The 19,417-nt window shown below is 37.0% G+C and overlaps 2 protein-coding genes across 4 annotated transcripts in view; one reads left to right on the top strand and one right to left on the bottom strand.

The window, feature by feature from the left end:
* LOC6052563 (glutamine-dependent NAD(+) synthetase) overlaps positions 1–19,417 on the top strand; it is a 228,601-nt gene that overhangs the window by 91,513 nt on the left and 117,671 nt on the right. For 2 of the 3 annotated variants that reach the window (XM_038260722.1, XM_038260717.1), the window contains exon 2: positions 6,408–6,436. The exons of the other annotated variant lie outside the window; for it this stretch is intronic. The gene's annotated coding sequence lies outside the window, so the exon portion shown is untranslated. The remainder of the gene's footprint in view (positions 1–6,407; positions 6,437–19,417) is intronic. 3 annotated transcript variants of the gene reach the window in all.
* The window catches only part of LOC6053207 (cytosolic carboxypeptidase Nna1), a 119,073-nt gene that overhangs the window by 37,742 nt on the left and 61,914 nt on the right, over positions 1–19,417 (bottom strand). The window contains 1 exon segment of the mRNA XM_038260712.1: positions 5,923–6,104. Within this exon segment, the coding sequence (XP_038116640.1) occupies positions 5,923–6,104 (182 nt within the window).

Raw genomic sequence — 19,417 nt, 5'->3', positions numbered from 1 at the left:
TCGCATCGACCTCACCAATCTGCCTGAAATTTTCAAGGGTTGTTTGTACATATAAAACTAGCATCTGGCCAAAATATGAGCACTCTAGGTCAACGGGAAGTGGGGCAAATCGGGACACAAAGTTTAAAGGTTCAAAAACGTCAAAAATCTTAAAAAGGCTATAACTTTGGCAAAATTCAATTTATTTTCAATGTTCAAAATGCATCTGAAAGGGCTTAAAAAATGCAAAAAAATGCAGGATAGAGCATCCCAATTGGTTAAACCTAAAGGGAGTTATTGGCATTTTAGTGAAAAAGGTGCAGGTGGTTATGTTACACATGACCAGTATGACAAAGAACTTTGCAAGATGATTGTTGAAATTTTCGATTAGAATGTCCGGTCCAAATTTCCCCCTTATAATTACCGTCCCATCGAACTAGGGGGACTTGCAAGTGGAGCTGAAATAGAAATCGAAGTGAAATCAATTGACTTTCCTTCACCACTCGAAAGTTACCAAGATGTAGAATCAAAAACCATAAAGTTGGATACCCATATTGCCCCAACTCTTACGGTTCGGCAAATGTCCCCCCATCGGAACATCCGCGGGGCCTCCGGCCACTCCAGATTGTGGCCACTACTGCCGAAATGTAAAATTTCATGTCCAGTATCAAAAACCATAAAGTTTGATACCCATATTGCCCCAACTCTTATGGTCCGGCAAATGTCCCCCCATCGGAACATCCGCGGGGCCTCCGGCCACTCCGGATTGTGGCCACTACTGCCGAAATGTCAAATTTCATGTGCGGTATCAAAAACCATAAAGTTTGATACCCATATTGCCCCAACTCTTACGGTCCGGAAAATGTCCCCCCATCGGAACATCCCTGGGGCCTCCGGCCACTCCAGTCCAGGTGGTGGCCAGTTCCAATGATCGACTCCCGCGACTTGTATGTCTTAGCTGGTCCTTGCCTCCAAGCCATCTGCTCCCAGACCTCCAGGTCGTCTGCTACCGGGCCACCAGGCCATCTGCTTCTGATGTGTTCTCGTCGATGTCCAGCAATAGAATGAATTTTCGGGACCGACCGAGCCGAGTTTTGTTGGCTCGTCGACGATCCGAAAATTATGAGGTGGAGTGGGGGTGATTTTAGATACATCAATCTCACGTCTCTCGATTGACTGATTGGGAATCGTTCGTTCATCCAACCAGCGTGCACCAAAAAGAGGGGAAATTTGCCGAGAGAGGAATTCGTCACGTAACGTTTTTGCTTCGCGAAAATTTTGGATTGACACCACGTATAGAAACCTTAGGACAAAGTTCTTTGTCAAAAAAAAGCATAATTTTCAAACTCAAATAATAAAGTGTTCCATCCAGATATCAACTCGGTTCGACCTGCAGCTTGTAGGGGACATCTGGGACTACCATCTGAAACTGAGAACGCTTTGGGTAAGGCAGTTTAACATATTAAATAGACACTTTTACTTTTAGTGATTTTTTTGGTCGTAAATTTTTGCTCGGGGGACCCCTTAGATCCCATTTTCTGGTGATATTTTTATCATATTCGTGTTCCTGAGACAATTTCACAATAGAAACATGCATAAAAATGTTTATTTTGATCCATTTTAACCCTTTAAAAAATAAAAGTTAAAAAAAAACCTCCATTCACATTTATTGAAAATCAAGCTCGTTTCCAAGGATTCTAGATGACACCAGAAAAAAGAAGCTTTTTAATTTTTTTTTAACTTTTATTTTTTAAAGGGTTAAAATGGATCAAAATTAACATTTTTATGCATGTTTCTATTGTGAAATTGTCTCAGGAACACGAATGTGTGTGTGTGTGCAACCAACCAAACGGGACCACGCGGTCGCATAAATTGTCTCAGGAACACGAATATGATAAAATTATCACAAGAAAATGGGATCTAAGGGGTCCCCCGAGCAAAAATTTACGGTCAAAAAAATCACTAAAAGTAAAAGTGTCTATTTAATATGTTAAACTGCCTTACCCAAAGCGTTCTCAGTTTCAGATGGTAGTCCCAGATGTCCCCTACAAGCTGCAGGTCGAACCGAGTTGATATCTGGATGGAACACTTTTTTATTTGAGTTTGAAAATTATGCTTTTTTTCACTAAAATGTCAATAACTCCCTTTAGGTTTAACCAATTGGGATGCTCTATCCTGCATTTTGTTGCATTTTTTAAGCCCTTTCAGATGTATTTTGAACATTGAAAATAAATTGAATTTTGCCAAAGTTATAGCCTTTTTAAGATTTTTGACGTTTTTGAACCTTTAAACTTTGTGTCCCGATTTGCCCCACTTCCCGTTGACCTAAAGTGCTCATATTTTGGCCAGATGCTAGTTTTATATGTACAAACAACCCCTGAAAATTTCAGGCAGATTGGTGAGGTCCAAACGACGTCCCATACAAAGGGGTATGCCCTGTTCGTGGACTCGCTCTTAAATTCCGGGAATTCCCGGAATTTTGGAGAATTTTTGAAAAAGCCATTTCAGTTTGTAAAACTTGAAATCATAGAATTAGTTGATTACTAATTACCATTCACTGGTGACAATCAAGACTACAATCTAAACAGGGATCGCAGTTTTAGATTGACGGAAACTTTTATTGTTCTTTTTTGTGCTTTGGTTTTTGAATCATTCACAACTCTTTATCTAGTGTGATTTTTTAAATATAATTTATTTTGTTAATTTATTTTTTATGTGAAAAAGAAAGCTTAAAAAACTAATTTCAAATCAAAAAATCAAATCAAATTATTCGCTCTGCGAGATTCCTACACCCAAAGTTAAAGAACGAGGAGATAGTCCTCACGAAAAGAAACGTGAGTAAAGTGCTATTTTGCGAGAGTAGTCCTCTCGCGTGTTCATTCGTTCATTCGAACAGTTCATCCTATTGAGTGGATTATTTGGACAAATGACCGCCACTTAGTCGACGAACCATGGTGGCCCATACGACAAAGGCACGGTTCAATATGCCGAAGGTCTTGGGTTCGAGTCTCGGTACCGGTACTTTTTTTTTTGCTAGATGAACTTTTTTTGAAGATGAACCCATGAGTAAAGTACTCTCGGTAGTTTCGGGATTTATCCTCTCAGTCCGCACACAGTACCATTTTACTACCGAATCGTGCTCTTTATCCTCTCGTATGCCGATGTCCAGTTCTGGGTGTACTCGAAACTAAGAGTCCAATGGCTTGATTGTTGAGGCAATTGCAAACCTTTTTTTACACCATAGCTTCCATTTACCCCGGGATTCGAACTGACGACCTTTGGATTGTGAGTCCAACTGCCTACCAGTGACTCCACCGTGGCAGGACCCAGGGAGACGACTCCTGCACCTGAACTGAGCTAACGACCTCACCCTTTAGGTTAGACCGGGGCCAACATTTACTTCCTCATCCGAAGGAAAGCGTGGTCAGACAAATCTCGTCTCGAAAAATGCCACCGGGACCGTCTGGGATCGAACCCAAGCCGACTGGGTGAGAGGCAACCATTTTCATTGTCAGTAATTAAAGAAAATTGCATCTACTCAATGTAAATTTTTATAGAAGTTAAGAATTTGGTGTTATGTATGACAAATATTTTTGAATAATCTCGCCAACTAAGGCAAATCGGAACTATAGTCTGAATAGGGACCGTAGATTTTACACGTAGTTTTTTGACGAAGAACTTCGTCTTAGGGCTCTATACAGGGTAGCAATCCAAAAATGTAACGAAAAATTAAACGCGACTGCAAGATTTGTAACATTAATATCTCAGCTCCTGTTCAACACACGTAAAAGTGGTACCCACCAAACGAAAGGGGAGATTTCACGCATTCTTTTTTTCAAAAATTTTGAAATAAGTTTGGCATAAACAGCTGTTCAAATTCATTACATTTGTCCTGATCCGCCCAAGATTCAGGAAAATTTATTAAATTTGATCATTCATTTCGAATAAAAAACCTTCATATAATTAAATATGAAAACCAATCATTTGAAAAATATAAAAAATACATAGATCATATTGAAAGAGCTAGGCATGTTGCGGATATTTACAAAATCAATTTGCCAAATTTATGCTAATAAATGTTCAATAAGTTTTATAATGCTATCGTTTACTAAGTAGCCAACTGTTCCTTGATTTTCACTACCAAATCAGAATTTCCACACTCAAGTATTATTATTTTTAAGTTCGGGAAAAACCGAAACAAAATATGAAAAAAATCTGGGATTCGGGAATTCCTGGTTTTGGAAAATTCCTGGGAATTATGTCCCGTGAAATCCCGGGATGGACGCTTTATTTGATCACAGCTAGGTGTCCCACTTTAATGGTTTCTAATAATATTGAACCAGATAGTCGTAAATTTTTAAATGATGGCGCTTACGTCACACAGTCAAATCAACGATATTTTTGAATTAACATTTTGAAAAATCTGCCCGTTGCAAAAACTACACCCAAAAATAATCTTTAATGTAACAAAAAATGGGTAATTTTACTAGTAGAAACGTGTAAATTTACCGCTTTTTTGGTAAAATGTAACTTTTTCATTCAAAATTGAGGTAATATTACATTACACCTCTCAGCTTAACTCAATACCAGGGTTGTTAAAATATCAAAATATCAGCTCTCAGCAACTACAATTATCCCGCCTGATTATTCATGCCTCAAATACAACGGCTCTTCTCTCCTTATTGAAACTCTCAGTGCCGAACATAGTCGAACACGTTTTCGTGTTTACACACTCGCGATTGACATTTTCCTTTTCTCTCTCATTCTCGATTTCACGACCATCCTACTGCAACAGCGTTTAACCACAAAAGCCGCCACAAAACCAATTTCGCAGACGCAGTTTAACGGGACGTCATGCGGGGTCGGCTCCTAACCGCCGTCCCGCGTGCCTTCATTGCAGTTTTCGGAGAAATTGAGATACTCAGCGGTGAGAGCGCATAGTCGAGGAAAAGGGAAGGAGTAGAGAACCTTCACAGAGAAATGTCATGGCACTCAAACACAACAAAAATAACTCTCCCGTCTCTTTCCCGCTCATGTCCATCTGAACGAAGGAACTCAATTTTGACAAGTAATTCAAGCGCTGCACTGAGTGACGACGCTTCTCTCTCAGGTTCTCTAGGAAGGAGTGATAGAGGGAGAATGACATCGCTGGGAATCACGTGACACAAGAAGAGATCTCACAAGCTACAGTGACGGCCACTATACTCTCGGATGTTTTTGGTGCAGAGATAATCAATTGACAGCTTTTCTACAACTCATTTGCAACACTGCACAACACACATCAACATTTAGAAGTTTGACCAATTTTCTTTGCTTGCCGTAATTTTTTTTTGGTTAAAAAATAATTCAGATTTTTCCGTCAATCGAAATCTTTCCGTGTCTCGCACTGTTCATCATCTATGAAAGTGCACACGGGACCGGATTTCGGCATCCAGCAAAATAAGCTGCGGCCAGTCGACGTGCCGCGAGACCAGCTCAAAACAAATCGCCAAAGATCACTGTGTGTCTAGAGAAGTCTGGCCACGCGTGAACGGCATCCGTTGCCTTTGCCACAAGGTACATCATCTTCGTAAGCCGCGCGTCTGGCAGAGGGAAGCGTCATAAACATCAACCGATGGGGCGTTAAATGTGCTTAATTCTGGTAGCGAAATTGCTCTGGTTATGACTGTTATGAGGGGCGGGCTTCCCGCAGGGGACGGCAGGTTTTCCGAGCTAATTATAAGTTTGCAAGCGATTTTGGTGGAGACGCGTGGTGGGTGGTTATCGTTACGGTTGACCGGGCGTCTCCATAAATTATTTACAAGAAAAGAAAATTGGGAGCATGAAACGGAGCCTCTGCCATCATTCCCAATGACCGGCAGCGAAATTATGAAAAAGTATAATTGGGTTGGGATTGTCAAATTTTTTGGCAAATTTCACATTTGACGTGCAGCACAAACTCACCTGGCACTCGATCGGCCATCTGGGGGCCTGCTGGGGGCAGTCATAGTCCCGTTCCTTCGGCAGTGCGAAAAGTTCCCGCGGCTCCTTGAGGCGAGCGATCGGGCGGAGCGTCTTCGAGTCGGTGTTGACCTCCAGCTGGTTGGTCTTGAGGCTGTTCGACAGGAAGCTCCCGAGGTAGCCGGCTAAATGTGGGAAGAAGCGTAGAAAAAAAAAATCCAGTTTTACAAGCTGTTTTCTTCGAATAATAGCGCAAATTTTGTCATAAATTACGCTGGGAACACGGCTGGAATCGCTAAAGAGAAAATGTTTTGTATCCCCGATTATTGCTGCCAAAAGTGTGCTGAATATTTATGATCCACTTTGTCTACACGTACAACCCCCAACCCACTTCAAGGTCCGTTTCCGTCGCCCTTTGTCGGAAATCCATTTTCAATGAAAACCCCGTTTCTAACAGAGCTTTTCGTGTCTTTTTATCTGCTTTCCAGATTATCCTGTTGAACTAGAAGCGAGAGAGGTAGGTTTATTTTGCACGAAATTCACAAGGAACCAGCATCGCAGTCGGAGCTTTTACAAACGTGGGTTCGCCCACCCCCGAAAAAAAACCCTGCATGGAACCCCAAATGCACTATGGGGTATTTCCATATAAGCGAGCGGCCAAAAATATTTTTTTGCTTTTTTAGGACTTTTTTGTGTTGTTTGTACTTAGTATAATGAAAACAAATGAATTTTGATATTTTTCAAAAAAAAAGTTTAATTTTCGATTTTTTCATATATTTGAGGCCACATGCATTAAAGTGGTGAATTTTAATATTCGTGCTCTGTCTATTTGATGCACGGAATGGCGGTTTATGCTATGTTAAAGTTTCTGATTTACGTTCAATCTCCCTCCCATTTTTCTTGAGTTAAAATCCACCTCTCTTTGAAGAAACCCCCCCCCTCCCCCTCCAATTAAAATTTGATTTTTGCGGTGTTTTAGAATTTTAGACGGTTTATTTTATGGAACATTGTATGGATTCTCGTCCACGTTTTTTGTTGATCCACTTGCAAAATTTACGTTTTCCACGATAAATTCTTCTAAATCAAAATCACTATGTAACCGATTGTCGTTAGATTACTTAAAATATGAACTTCTTCTATGGGCTTTTGTATACCTAGTTTTGAAGCTACAGAACAACGTGCGTAGTTTTTTCTCTGTGGTTTTTCCCCGAGTTGATCATGTGATGGTTCTGCAATGTTGTAATTCTTACAAATATACTCGAAAGCAGTTCTCACGTTTTCAGAATAGTGCTTCGTTATATCGTACAGGGACACTACGGTATTATTATCCATACTTTCAAAAGAACACAACAACGAACTGATACGAATATTCGACGAATCGTTTCTGTAAAATACTTAGAATAGGAATTTCTAATTTTATTAAACGTACCTAAGTACCAACAAAGTCATGAATATCAAATCAATTTCAAAACATACATAGCAGGTACGTCATTTCTGCCTCCGCAGGTAAATAATGTGATTTTAACCAAGCGTATACGCGAAATCATTAATTTCCTTGCATGAATCAAAATGTTCAAAATGGCATAACTCAAAAAGTGCACATAAGTGCACTTTGAAATTTGGAGACAAGTTAGGACATGGTTCAAATTTTAAGCTGCAAAATTTTCAGATCGCACAAATGCACACAAAAAAAGTACTCCATTAACAAAGTTGAAAAAAACTAAATTTTGAAAAAATCCATCTTTTTTATTTTTATTATTTTGCCTGTAAAAGTGTGTTTTGTAAAATATTATTGAAAAGTTGAATCAATTACCTTTCTGAATATATATAATGATGCAGGAAAAAATACATAAACAGCTACACAGTACAACTATGAAAAATAATCATTTTTTTGTCAAAAAACATGTTTTTCTTACCATTTTCGCCTTTGAAGGTCTGCAATTCAGTGAATTTTGAACCTACAACTTTCAAACTCCGGATTTTTCTTAGTTAGAATGTTTATTTTCGAAAAAAAATACCAAAAAAATAATTAGAGTATGTCGGTTTTTCGATTTATGGCCGCCTGAAACCCCATAGTGAAATGGCAGGGGTTTTTCAGGGGCGTTTGCGGGGAAATCTGACATTAGAATTGTTTATGATTATGTGAACGATTAGTTTTGTAATATTTTACAATTCATTCAGATTATAAAAGTTTAAAATATTGTTCAAAATTTTAAGTTTTACTGAAATAACGTGTACAATTGATTTTCAAATTTCTAGGATATATATTGCATAACGTTTATTTTTGTTTTTTTTTATCAACTTTGTAGCCTTTTCACAAATTTGGAATTCCGGAACCAAGTTTAAAAAATATATTAAAATTTAACTTTGAAGGAACATATAAATTCTATAAGTTCATTAATATTTGTAACTATTTGTTAAGCATTTTTTGACAGACTTAGCTTATTTTTTTCATAAGTCTTGAAATTTGAGTTTGAAAAAAATGCAATCCAAACAATTTGTTTGCAGGATAACATTCAAATACGGTCTGAATCGTAAAATGTGTCCCTTTTTAAATGTGAGTCGCAGTTTAAAAAAATCAAAAATAATGCTCCGTTGATTGAATTGCAAAGGCTTATTTTTTTTAAAATTGATTTAGATCGAGAGTTTTCATTATTTTTTATATTGCAAATACAATCTTAAATAGAAGATTCAGATTTTTGTGTTAAATTAAATCATGTCATATATTTCAAAATATCTTAGCGTTTATATAATTTACTAGTGGCTATTCTCTTGCTTAACATTATTTAAATTTAACCACTAAAACTTATACAAACATTAATAAAAAACGAAAAAAGAACATTTGCCTTAACAACCAGTTATCTGTATAGATTTTTTTTCAAAATTTAGATATTTTAAAACAATATAACATTTTTAAAATTTTATTTTACATCTAACCATTTTAATAACAAAAAGTGAAAAATAAAATTGTTGCCCATTTTGTATGACTTGTATAGAAAAAAGCTAATCATCAGAAAAAATGTGTTGTCACAGGGAATTCTCATTAAATATCTGGAAAAAATTGCGAAATATTAGGACACACTTTGAAGCAGGGGGGCGACATCTATATCTCACTACAGGTAGCTCGCCCATAGCCAACACAAGCTGTCAACTTCGGCACCAGAACAAATGAGAGCTGTCAATTACGGCGCCAGCACAAAAGAACAGCTGTTTGTTACGGAACCAAAACAAAGCAACTGCGCACTTTAAAAAAAAAGTACAAAAACTGCAGGCATAAAATGTATATAGAGTAATTATTGTTTTCATGTAAAATTTTACCGCAATGTACGTTTAAAAGTTAGCGTATGTTTTTGAGATGATTTTTATCAATTTATTTGCAAAATAAACTACTAAAGTTGGGATTATTAAGCACACATCGGGCAAATGACCCCATTTAAAGTTGTACTTATATCACATGAAACGTTTACCTTAACTACTGTGTAATTTTACTTTTACTACGATTATTCTTATAACAAAAATTGAATTATTAATTAAACACATATTTTGCCTTTCTTACTAAAGAAAGGTATAGCGTTTGCTTTTGGCTCCGACGCCAAATCCAGCTTCGTTCCCAAATCATTTCTCGAGAAATATTCATTCGAAAAATCTGCAAAAAATCATGGACGATCGATTTTCGACGCCCGATCGATTGACAATGACAGAATTGGTCTATCTCCAATATACGAATTTTGGCGCTTAATTTACTGTAGAGCACGCGTGACGTCCGTGTGTGGTAAAAAAGTGCTCAATTTTGTGGTAGAGAGTTTCTCAGAGCCCACATTATGGATTTAAGCTCTCTTGGGCGCATTTGAAAGGGGATGTGCTGAACCTGAACCAGTTCCATACCAAATTTGAATTTATCCATTTTTTAAGGGGACTCGGAGTGTGTTTTCACCTGATCCGGCGGTTTTCAAATGAAATTTCGGTCGAAAATTGAAGTATTGAAATCGTTTATTTATCCAAAAAATTGCATTTTTCGAGCCCTACATTCTTCCAAATTTTCATCCATGTCGGTAATGTGGTTCTTGATTTACAGCTTGAGGACTAGTTCACTGTGAGAGGGAAAAACCCCTAAAAAAGGTAAAAGCCAACTTTCACCAAATGCCAAAACTATTCCTTTGGCATTTTATCTATTTTTTTTCTCCATTACATAATCTAGACGATAATCGAGGTTCTGAAACAAATTTGACCTCATTCGGATTTACCGTTCAGATTTTAGAAAATTTCCATTTTTGCCTTTCTTACTAAAGAAAGGTATAGGGTTTGCTTTTGGCTCCGACGCCAAATCCAGCTTCGTTCCCAAATCATTTCTCGAGAAATATTCATTCGAAAAATCTGCAACAAATCATAGACGATCGATTTTCGTCGCCTCGTCGACAAGTTGTCAAGTTGAGCTTCACATGCAGACGCGAGCAATGCTGGCGCGTATAGAGTTTTGATACTAGATTACCCCCTTTTAGTGCAAGTTGCTTTATCGATTGCTCGTTCATCACACATCGCCTTTCATGATTATCTATGCTAAGCTTCAGTGAACGCATTCTAGACGCAAGCTGCTATCCGTTCTAAAGCCCTATGCTCATTCTTTTGCCTTTCTTTTTTGTTTTGCTCATTTTCTGATCGATCTCTGAGTGAACGAATTTCTGATGAGCGTCCAAGCTGCCCATGCGCCAGTGACAACGCACATCACGGGTTTGGTTTTCTTGCTTCGGTACGAGCCTTTTTGTGTGTTAGTATTTTGGTTCATCGTATCGGCTCGTTGAACCCAGCGTGCGTTTGTCGTAGTGAAGTCTCACCGAGCGCTCAGTCGCAGTATGCTTCCCAAACCCAAAAACGCCTAAATGCATACTACATCATTTTCTGGCTTGCTTATTGAAAGCTCACAATTTTGCCTGACGCCTAAATGTCAGTTTAGTGAATTCCAGCAGGCGTTTCAAAGCTTTCAAGAACATTTATATGCGGTTTAACGTTACATCGTTTACAACATGGCAAATTCTCGGGTGTGGAAAAACTTTCTGCCAGTCATTATGTAACCACTTTAACGCTCTGGAGCAAGACGGAATTATTTTGTTTTCTCGTTAATTCTTGATATTTTGAAAAGTGCAAAAAACACTCAGAGAATAAGAACAATTTAGCGATAGGCAGAAAACATTACGAACATCGCAAATTGTGAGCTAATTTTCTGCCTCACAAATAATTTATTCTGATTTTAAAAATCGAAAATGCTTGTGTGCGAGCACAGCTTACACCCGGCCATGGCAAATGAGGCAAAAACCAGCGCTTTTCAGTTTTATGAAAAAAATATGTTGAGTTTTGAATTGATTCATGAATGGACCATTTTTATTTTAATATTTCTTTGAAAAAAAAAAAATCAACTGCTGTTATCTTCCTTTTGTAAGAAAGGCTCTATCTCACCCCAGGTGGGATTAAATCGGGTTTTTGTTTTCACTGTGCGCAGTTTGCGCGCGTTATCCATCTCAATCACCCAAGATGGCGGCCTTTAGCATCCCCCTGCTTTGAAACCAAATAATTGTTAAAATGTTAAACCTCTACTGCCCAATTTTTTTTCGAAAATTTTTATTTTAAGCAAGTTTTGTTCTACGAAAAACTTTACTTCTCTTGTTATATATTTCTTGTTTAATTTTTTGTATTTTAATTTGCATTTATCTTGTTTTGTTTATATTTGTTTTTGATAGTATTTGGCCTATTCTACCACCTCCTATCATTACCATTTGTCTTTCTAGTTTTTTTTTTCATATTTTTACAGTAAATTTTTCAATTTTTTGTATGTTTTTCACATTTTTCGCTATAGAATGATACCATCATCAAATAAAGGCATAAAGGCATAGTCTGGGACATTACACAAATTACTGCATACTTAATTTACTAAAAATATAGGAAAAGTTATCTAATCTAATCTAATCAGACCCTAGCGCAGCCAATCTTTCGAAGGGATCCTGGAGAATGCCTTAGGTTAGATGACGTCTAGCACTCTTCTTGTCATTTATTAATATTTGTAGTGCGCCATTGCATTGAAATGCATTGAAACAACACAAGCGTTAAAGCGGCCAGGCCTACTGCGTAAAGCCGTATCGCAGAGATGACTCGTAATCGGGTTGAGTTTGAGCACTGAGTGTTCGAACAACAACACAATAGGGACGTGGCGTTACATCGTGCTGCCATCGGGTTTTTTAAGTGCAAGAGTGGAAAAATGCTGAGTCATCGTCTTAAAATAGACGGCGTCCTATCTCGCCCAGCAAAATGAAGTCGATAAAGTAGTCGGTTTCGATGAGAAAAAGTGGAAAACGTGGTCTAAAAATAGCGACACCATCCTCCTATTTGCCGTGGTTATAGCGCCACAACTTGCTCTCTGTAACAGTATTCCTAATTTCAGTCCACGCTCACCAAGTCGTCATGGCCTAGTGGTTAGCATTTTTGCTTACCAATCCAAAGGACGGGGGATCGAACCCCGCCTCGAGCGACTTTGATTTTTCGTTCATATTCATCATCTCAAATTTATGTGTTCTTAACTTTCTCGTTGGGAGCAGATGGTCATCGAACCCAGAACCATTCGCTTACAAAGCGAACACCGTAACCAGTCAGCCACGGCCGCTCCTATTAGTAAAAATATAGGAAAAGTTAGTAAAAAAACAAAGCCAAAGTTGACCCTTTAAAAAAACAAATTTTTAAATATTAGCAAAGTCACATAAAACAAGTTATACTTAAACAGCCCAATGCTTCTCTTCTTTCAAATGCTTTTTAAAGATCAAAAATTAGTTGAAAATTTGATTTTTTGGCAGTTTTTTTTAGATCGAACCCCGTCTAGAGGCGGGGTTGGGTTGTAAAAGGTTAAAAGTTAATGCCGTAACTTACGAAGTTCTATTTTTTGTAGGCGCTAAATAAGGGCGACAGCAAGCTATCTGTCGAATTTAGAAATTGATTTAAGTTGAACAGAAGTAGTCTGAAAACAGGCGTCCCGTGTCAATTTAAGGGGGTTAAAAATTTCGGTCAGAAACCTGCAAATAATCTGCATTTTTCATTTTCAACAATAAAAATATCTTAAGCTAAGCTAATTCAAAACGCCACTGTTGTTTGATGGTGGTCGTCGATCCATGGAAGTTCTAGAGGTCAGCAGCTGTCCATGTCGGCAAACCAGTAAAGGAACCAGAGCCAAAATTTACTCTAGAGTGTCTTGCACAGTAAAGTTAAATTGATGATTCAATAAATTCTGGAATTAACTGCGGTGCCTTCAATTAAAAAACTCATATTTTATTAATATTTCAGTTTTTTCAGAACTAAAATAATTATTTTTAACTGTGTAATACCCCCCTTCCGGTTGCAATCAAGATCCAAGAAAGGCTAGGTACATCCCTTGGCCACCTCGAATCTTCTTGTGCGGTTGACGCAGGTCCAAGTGGGGTGTGGTGGTTGCTCTGCTCGGTCAGATGTAACGAGAACACACAATTTGTCATAGCCGGATGCTCTACGGAGATGTCCGGGTACACGAGATATCGAATTCGAAGAAACCCTTTCAAGATTTTCCGAGGAAGAATAGATTGTGTTTCAACCACCCTCTCCTGTGAGGATGTAAGCCGGTGCTAAGGGATAGCTCGAGATATAAATCTTCTTGGGCACGCTTGGCCCGCCACAACTGCCGAGACTAATGATCTACAATTTCAATGCAGCAATGAAGCGCGGTCGTTGTTTTCCCCCACTTTTTATAGCACCCCCTTAGATTTGTTTTTTATGTCTTAAAGGGGTGCGTTTAGTTGCTAATTTGCTTCCTTGCATCAGCGCAAGTTTAAATTCATGTCCGAGTTTGTTTTTTTTGCTGGTTGGCACCTGTTTGTACTACGAAACTGCAAATTTTTAATTTGCTACCGCGGGATTAGGGACTTTAAACCTTCTAATGTGCACTATGTTTCATTTTAATGCCGCGCCGGTTCTTCAAACTGACAGCAACCCCGTTTCTGCCAGAATACCGGCAAATTGTCATCATCAAATAGTGCTGAGAACGGCTTGAATCTATGTGAAATCAGAGTTTGAAAATGTATGCAAAATATTGCATTTAATTTATTTCGTTGTTTAAGCATTACTTGTGTGAAGTGACAATCCTAAGTTGATCCTAAGCATTCAACAGCGAACAGGCTCAATTCAGAGGGCAGATTCAGAGTCAGCGGGCAAAATAACATGGAAAAATATACACAGCAGGACAATTTTCGAATTTCGTTAGGGTGGTCCCATACAGATTTCTCTTGAAAAATAAACGTTTTGAAACTTAGATTTCTAAGATATTTTTCAGTGCAACCTGGCGATTCTAACAAGGCTTGCATTGTCAAGATATTAGAGTTTTAAAATTGCATTCTTTTTACCTTAAAATAGCTGTAGCTGGGGTGGACCTTTAAGTCCTATATTTTTATTTTTTTAATCTGAAAAAAACCTGGCAAGCCAATTTTTCTTAAGTTATGATTTACATGGTTGTCAAAAGTTGTGTTTTTTTATAGCTTTCTAAATAAACAAAATACATTAATTTTACTTAGTCGTATAGAAATTTGTTTTTTCGAATTAATTCGCCTCATTTATCATATCGGAAAATTTCACAATATCTTTATTGAGTTATCCGTTTCTTTAAAATTCGAAGCTATTTTGTTGATGCAGAAAAAACACTTTTTACTGTTTTTTGGCTGTATCTCAGCATTCAGCAACCATATCTCAGCAACCAGTCTTTAATGTATTTGAAGCAAATTTTGCAAGAAATTTTCTGATCTTTTCAAAGAAAATATTTTCAAGCTTGGGCATGACTTCTACAGGTACAGGAAATTTATATTAGGTAACTATAACTTGAAAACGGTGCAGGATATCAAATTTCACGTAAAGTACTTTTTGTAAATTTATTTTTACATCTAAAACACACTTAAAAAAAAACTTATTCTAACGTTTTTATGAATCATGATTTCAAAAATTGGCAACACTGCCAAATACATTTTAACCAACTTTTGCCATAGCTCAAAAGATGGCATTTTCTATCATTTAAATCATAATTTTCAAAAATGTTTTTTTTCAATGTTTTTTTTTACATGAAAAGTTTACTAAAAAAAATTCTAAGAGTGTAACTATTTTTTCTGAAAAAATCTAATATCTATAACTTTGCCACTCCCACTAACATTTACACACAAGATCCTCTGTATTTACTCTTAGCTTTAAGAACAATGTAATTACAAAAGCCGACTCGGTCCTAACCAGGTCCCAGTACCGAAAAGGACCTTATGAAAATAATTTTATGAAAAAAAAAACTTTGCCGAAGACACCAAATTGATCAGAAAATCTATTTTGAAGATACAGATTTTTTAAAATTTTAATAGCTTTTTTGTATGGACGGTTGCCGAAATTGTATGAAGACTTCGATGGACGAACAAATGATGCAAAATTACTCATTAGTAGCCCAGGTTTTCGCAAATTATTTCGAGATTTTTAAATTAGTATTTTTGATTAGGATGAAACTTTGACCATACATTCCCTATATCAAAAGAAATAATTTTGCATTATAAGAGATACAGCCTCACCGAGAATTCGAATTGATAAAAATGAGTTTCTCCAAGTGTCATCCAATTCTAGCAATGTAATGGGGCTAATGTCGAAGTGTAAACAAAAAGTCTATCCTGCTCGTTCCCAAAGTAAACGTCAGCTGACGTGAGCAGAATAGACTCTTTGTTCATACTCCGACATTGGCCCATTGATTTGCTTGAATTAGCCCCTAATTTAAAACTGACTATATATCGAAAATTATTGGTTCAATTTTCAGTGTTGGAAAAATTAACTTATGTGAATTTTTCTTTTCAAAAAAAATTCCATATGTTAAAATTTGTTCTAAAATATGAGATGAGGAAAATTATTTATTTGTAGACCTTTTAAAAAGTTATGTTTGATTTTGCAATTTTGAAATTACTTTTATTGAAAAGAGCGAACAATTTACAAAAGTTTCATTTTTACATTCCTCACCTTACTGAAGAAAGGCTATAAAATCACTCGAAAAATGAACTTATTAATTTGACCTGGTAGACCCACCTTCACGTATACATATCGACTCAGAATCATGTCCTGAGCAAATGTCTGTGTGGATGTGTGTAGGTGGGTGGACAAAAAAATGTCACTCGATTATCTCCGGACAAGATGAACGGATTTTGACCGTATTTGTCTCATTCGATCCGTCTTGGGGTCCCATAGGTCTCTATTTATAATCAGGAAGTTTAGTTTAGTACTTCAAAAGTTATGCTAAAAAAAACGATTTTGGTGTATGTCCGGAAGATTGTAAAAAGGGTGGTTTTTGCAAGAAACCCTATCATGTTATACATTTTCAGAAAGGTATTAAAAAGACCTTTCCAATGAGCCTAAAACATTGAAGATCTGACAACCCTATCAAAAGTTATTAGCACTTAAGAGCGAGTCCACGAGCAAAGCATACCCATCTCGCATCGACCTCACCAATCTGCCTGAAATTTTCAGGGGTTGTTTGTACATATAAAACTAGCATCTGGCCAAAATATGAGCACTCTAGGTCAACGGGAAGTGGGGCAAATCGGGACACAAAGTTTGAAGGTTCAAAAACGTCAAAAATCTTAAAAAGGCTGTAACTTGGGCAAAATTCAATTCAATTTAAAAATTCAAAATGCATCTGAAAGGGCTTAAAAATTGCAACAAAATGCAGGATAGAGCACCCCAATTGGTTAAATCTAAAGGGAGTTATTGACATTTTAGTGAAAAAATAGCATAATTTTCAAACTCAAATAAAAAAGTGTTCCATTCAGATATCAACTCGGTTCGACCTGCAGCTTATAGGGGACATCTGGGACTACCATCTGAGATTGAGAACGCTTTGGGTAAGGCAGTTTAACATATTAAATAGACACTTTTACTTTTAGTGAATTTTTTGGTTGTAAATTTTTGCTCGGGGGACCCCTTAGATCCCATTTTCTGATGATAATTTTATCATATTCGTGTTCCTGAGACAATTTCACAATAGAAACATGCATAAAAATGTTTATTTTCATCCATTTTAACCCTTTAAAAAATGAAAGTTAAAAAAAAATCTTCGATTCACATTTATTGAAATTCAAGTTCGTTTCCAAGGATACTAGATGACACCAGAAAAAAGCAGCATCTCAATTTTTTTAACTTTCATTTTCAAAGGGTTAAAATGGATGAAAATAAACATTTTTATGCATGTTTCTATTGTGAAATTGTCTCAGAACACGAATATGATAAAATTATCATCAGAAAATGGGATCTTAGGGGTCCCCGAGCAAATTTACAACCAAAATTCACTAAGTAATAGTGTCTATTTAATATGTTAAGCTGCCTTACCCAAAGCGGTCTCAGTCTCAGATGGTTCCAGTTCATGTCCCCTACAAGGTCGATCGAGTTGATATCTGGATGGAACTTTTTTAGTTTGAAAATTATGCTATTTTTTCACTAAAATGTCAATAACTCAGATTTAACCAATTGGGGTGCTCTATCCTGCATTTTGTTGCATTTAAGCACTTTCAGATGCATTTTGAATTTTTAAATTAAAATTTTGAAGTTACACTTTTTACGATTTTTGACGTTTTTGAACCTTCAAACTTTGTGTCCCATTCTTAACCTCATATTTGGCCAGATGCTAGTTTTATATGTACTTTCAGGCAGATTGGTGAGGTCCAAACGACGTCCCATACAAAGGGGTATGCCCTGTTCGTGGACTCGCTCTTAAGTGTTATTTATACACTTTTTGGAGGCCGGATCTCAGATATTTCAATGAAAATGATGTCCGGGTCCATCATGCGACCTGTCGTTAGTTAGATAATCGTAAGACCATCCAAATGAGCCTAGAACATCGAGGGTCTGACAACCCTATCAAAAGTTATTACCACTTAAGTGTTATTTATATACTTTTTGGAGACAGGATCTCAGATATTTCAATAAAAATGATTTCCGGGTCCATCATGCGACCCACCGTTAGTTAGATAATCGAAAGACCTTTCAAATGAGCCTAAAACATCGAGGATCTGACAACCCTATCAAAAGTTATTAGCACTTGTGTGTTATTTATACACATTTTGGAAGCCGGATTTCAGATATGATGATAGAAATATTGTCTGAATCTTCCATGCGAACTATCGTTAAATAGGTTTTTATCAGACCTTGCCGATGAGCCAGAAATATTGATAGTCTGCGAACACTATCAAAAGAAATGAGTAATAAAGTTGATATGTTGAACATGTTAAGGGGGAATGTTGCTATTTTTACTGATTGAATTGACTTTATGAATGTGAGGAAGGCACCAACCACCTAAAGGTGGATTAAGTAACGTTTTAACATTAAAAATAGAACCAATAGTTTCCGAGATTGAAATCATTTGGAAGTTACAGACTAATAAGGTGACACTTAGAAAATCTCATATTCATCGATTTGAATGCTTTTTGAGGTTGTACCTCAGAAATTAATTGTCCATCTTTCAAAGTCTCAGAGAGAAAATTGCAGGTATTTTTCTTCACTTCTCGAAAAAAACATATGGACGTTTTTTTAAGATGCAAAAAATATACCCAAACATTGCTATAACCTGAGAACGGTAAATGTGTAAATAACAGTTTCATTCAAATCGAAAAAAGGCAAGACAAAATTCTTGTCCAAAGTTTTAGAGAATTGCTCATAACACTTTTGAAACTACAAACTGAACGGTATGTCCACACATCTCCTCTCCCCGCAGAGTTCGCTTTGCGGTTAACACATCGCAGTAGGGCTGGCCACTTTAATTTTGTGAACATTTCTGTGTGTTCTCGGATGTACTGCTATTTTATTGAAATGAAAAGTGGTTGGAGCGTACTCTAATCCTAAAAACATTCCGACATGTTTTCTACGAACTTTGTTAGATAAAATTAGGTTGGAATAGATTATATATTCCATTAGATAAGATTAGAATACATTCGATAAAAATAGATCAGACTAGATTCGGTGCGATTAGATTATATTCGATTCGATTCGAATAAATTAGATTAGATTCGATTTTGATAACATCTTGTATAGACAATAGCAAAGTTGCATGCAAATTTTTCTGAAAAAAAACATCGGTTGTATTGCACAGAGAACTAACCCCACCAAACAACTAGGAACCTCGTCGAGTCACCTAGTCTATCACACCCCAAAAGTATCACGCACTGTTTAGAGCCGAGAGAACCCTTCACGCCGTCGTCACGTGTTTACGCGTTCTTAATCTTCTTGTCTAGCGCGAGACAGGACTGCATAACTCTCCCATTCGTGACGGCGGGCGCGTCCCAGCTTTTGGGGTGACATTTTTCCTGCGCGATTTTTTTTTTGTTTCGTTTCGTTCGTTTTGGCAAACTGTCAACACATACCTATCGTCATCACGCGAGCTGCTCAAACTCAAAAATTCAACGTGAACCGTGCGAGCTTTCTTTCCTTCTTTGTA

Source organism: Culex quinquefasciatus, chromosome 1, assembly GCF_015732765.1.
Source record: "Culex quinquefasciatus strain JHB chromosome 1, VPISU_Cqui_1.0_pri_paternal, whole genome shotgun sequence".
In the NCBI taxonomy this organism is placed as follows: Eukaryota; Metazoa; Arthropoda; class Insecta; order Diptera; family Culicidae; genus Culex; species Culex quinquefasciatus.
The sequence above is the reverse complement of the archived record's forward strand: the minus strand, read 5'-3'. Positions and strand labels throughout refer to the sequence as shown.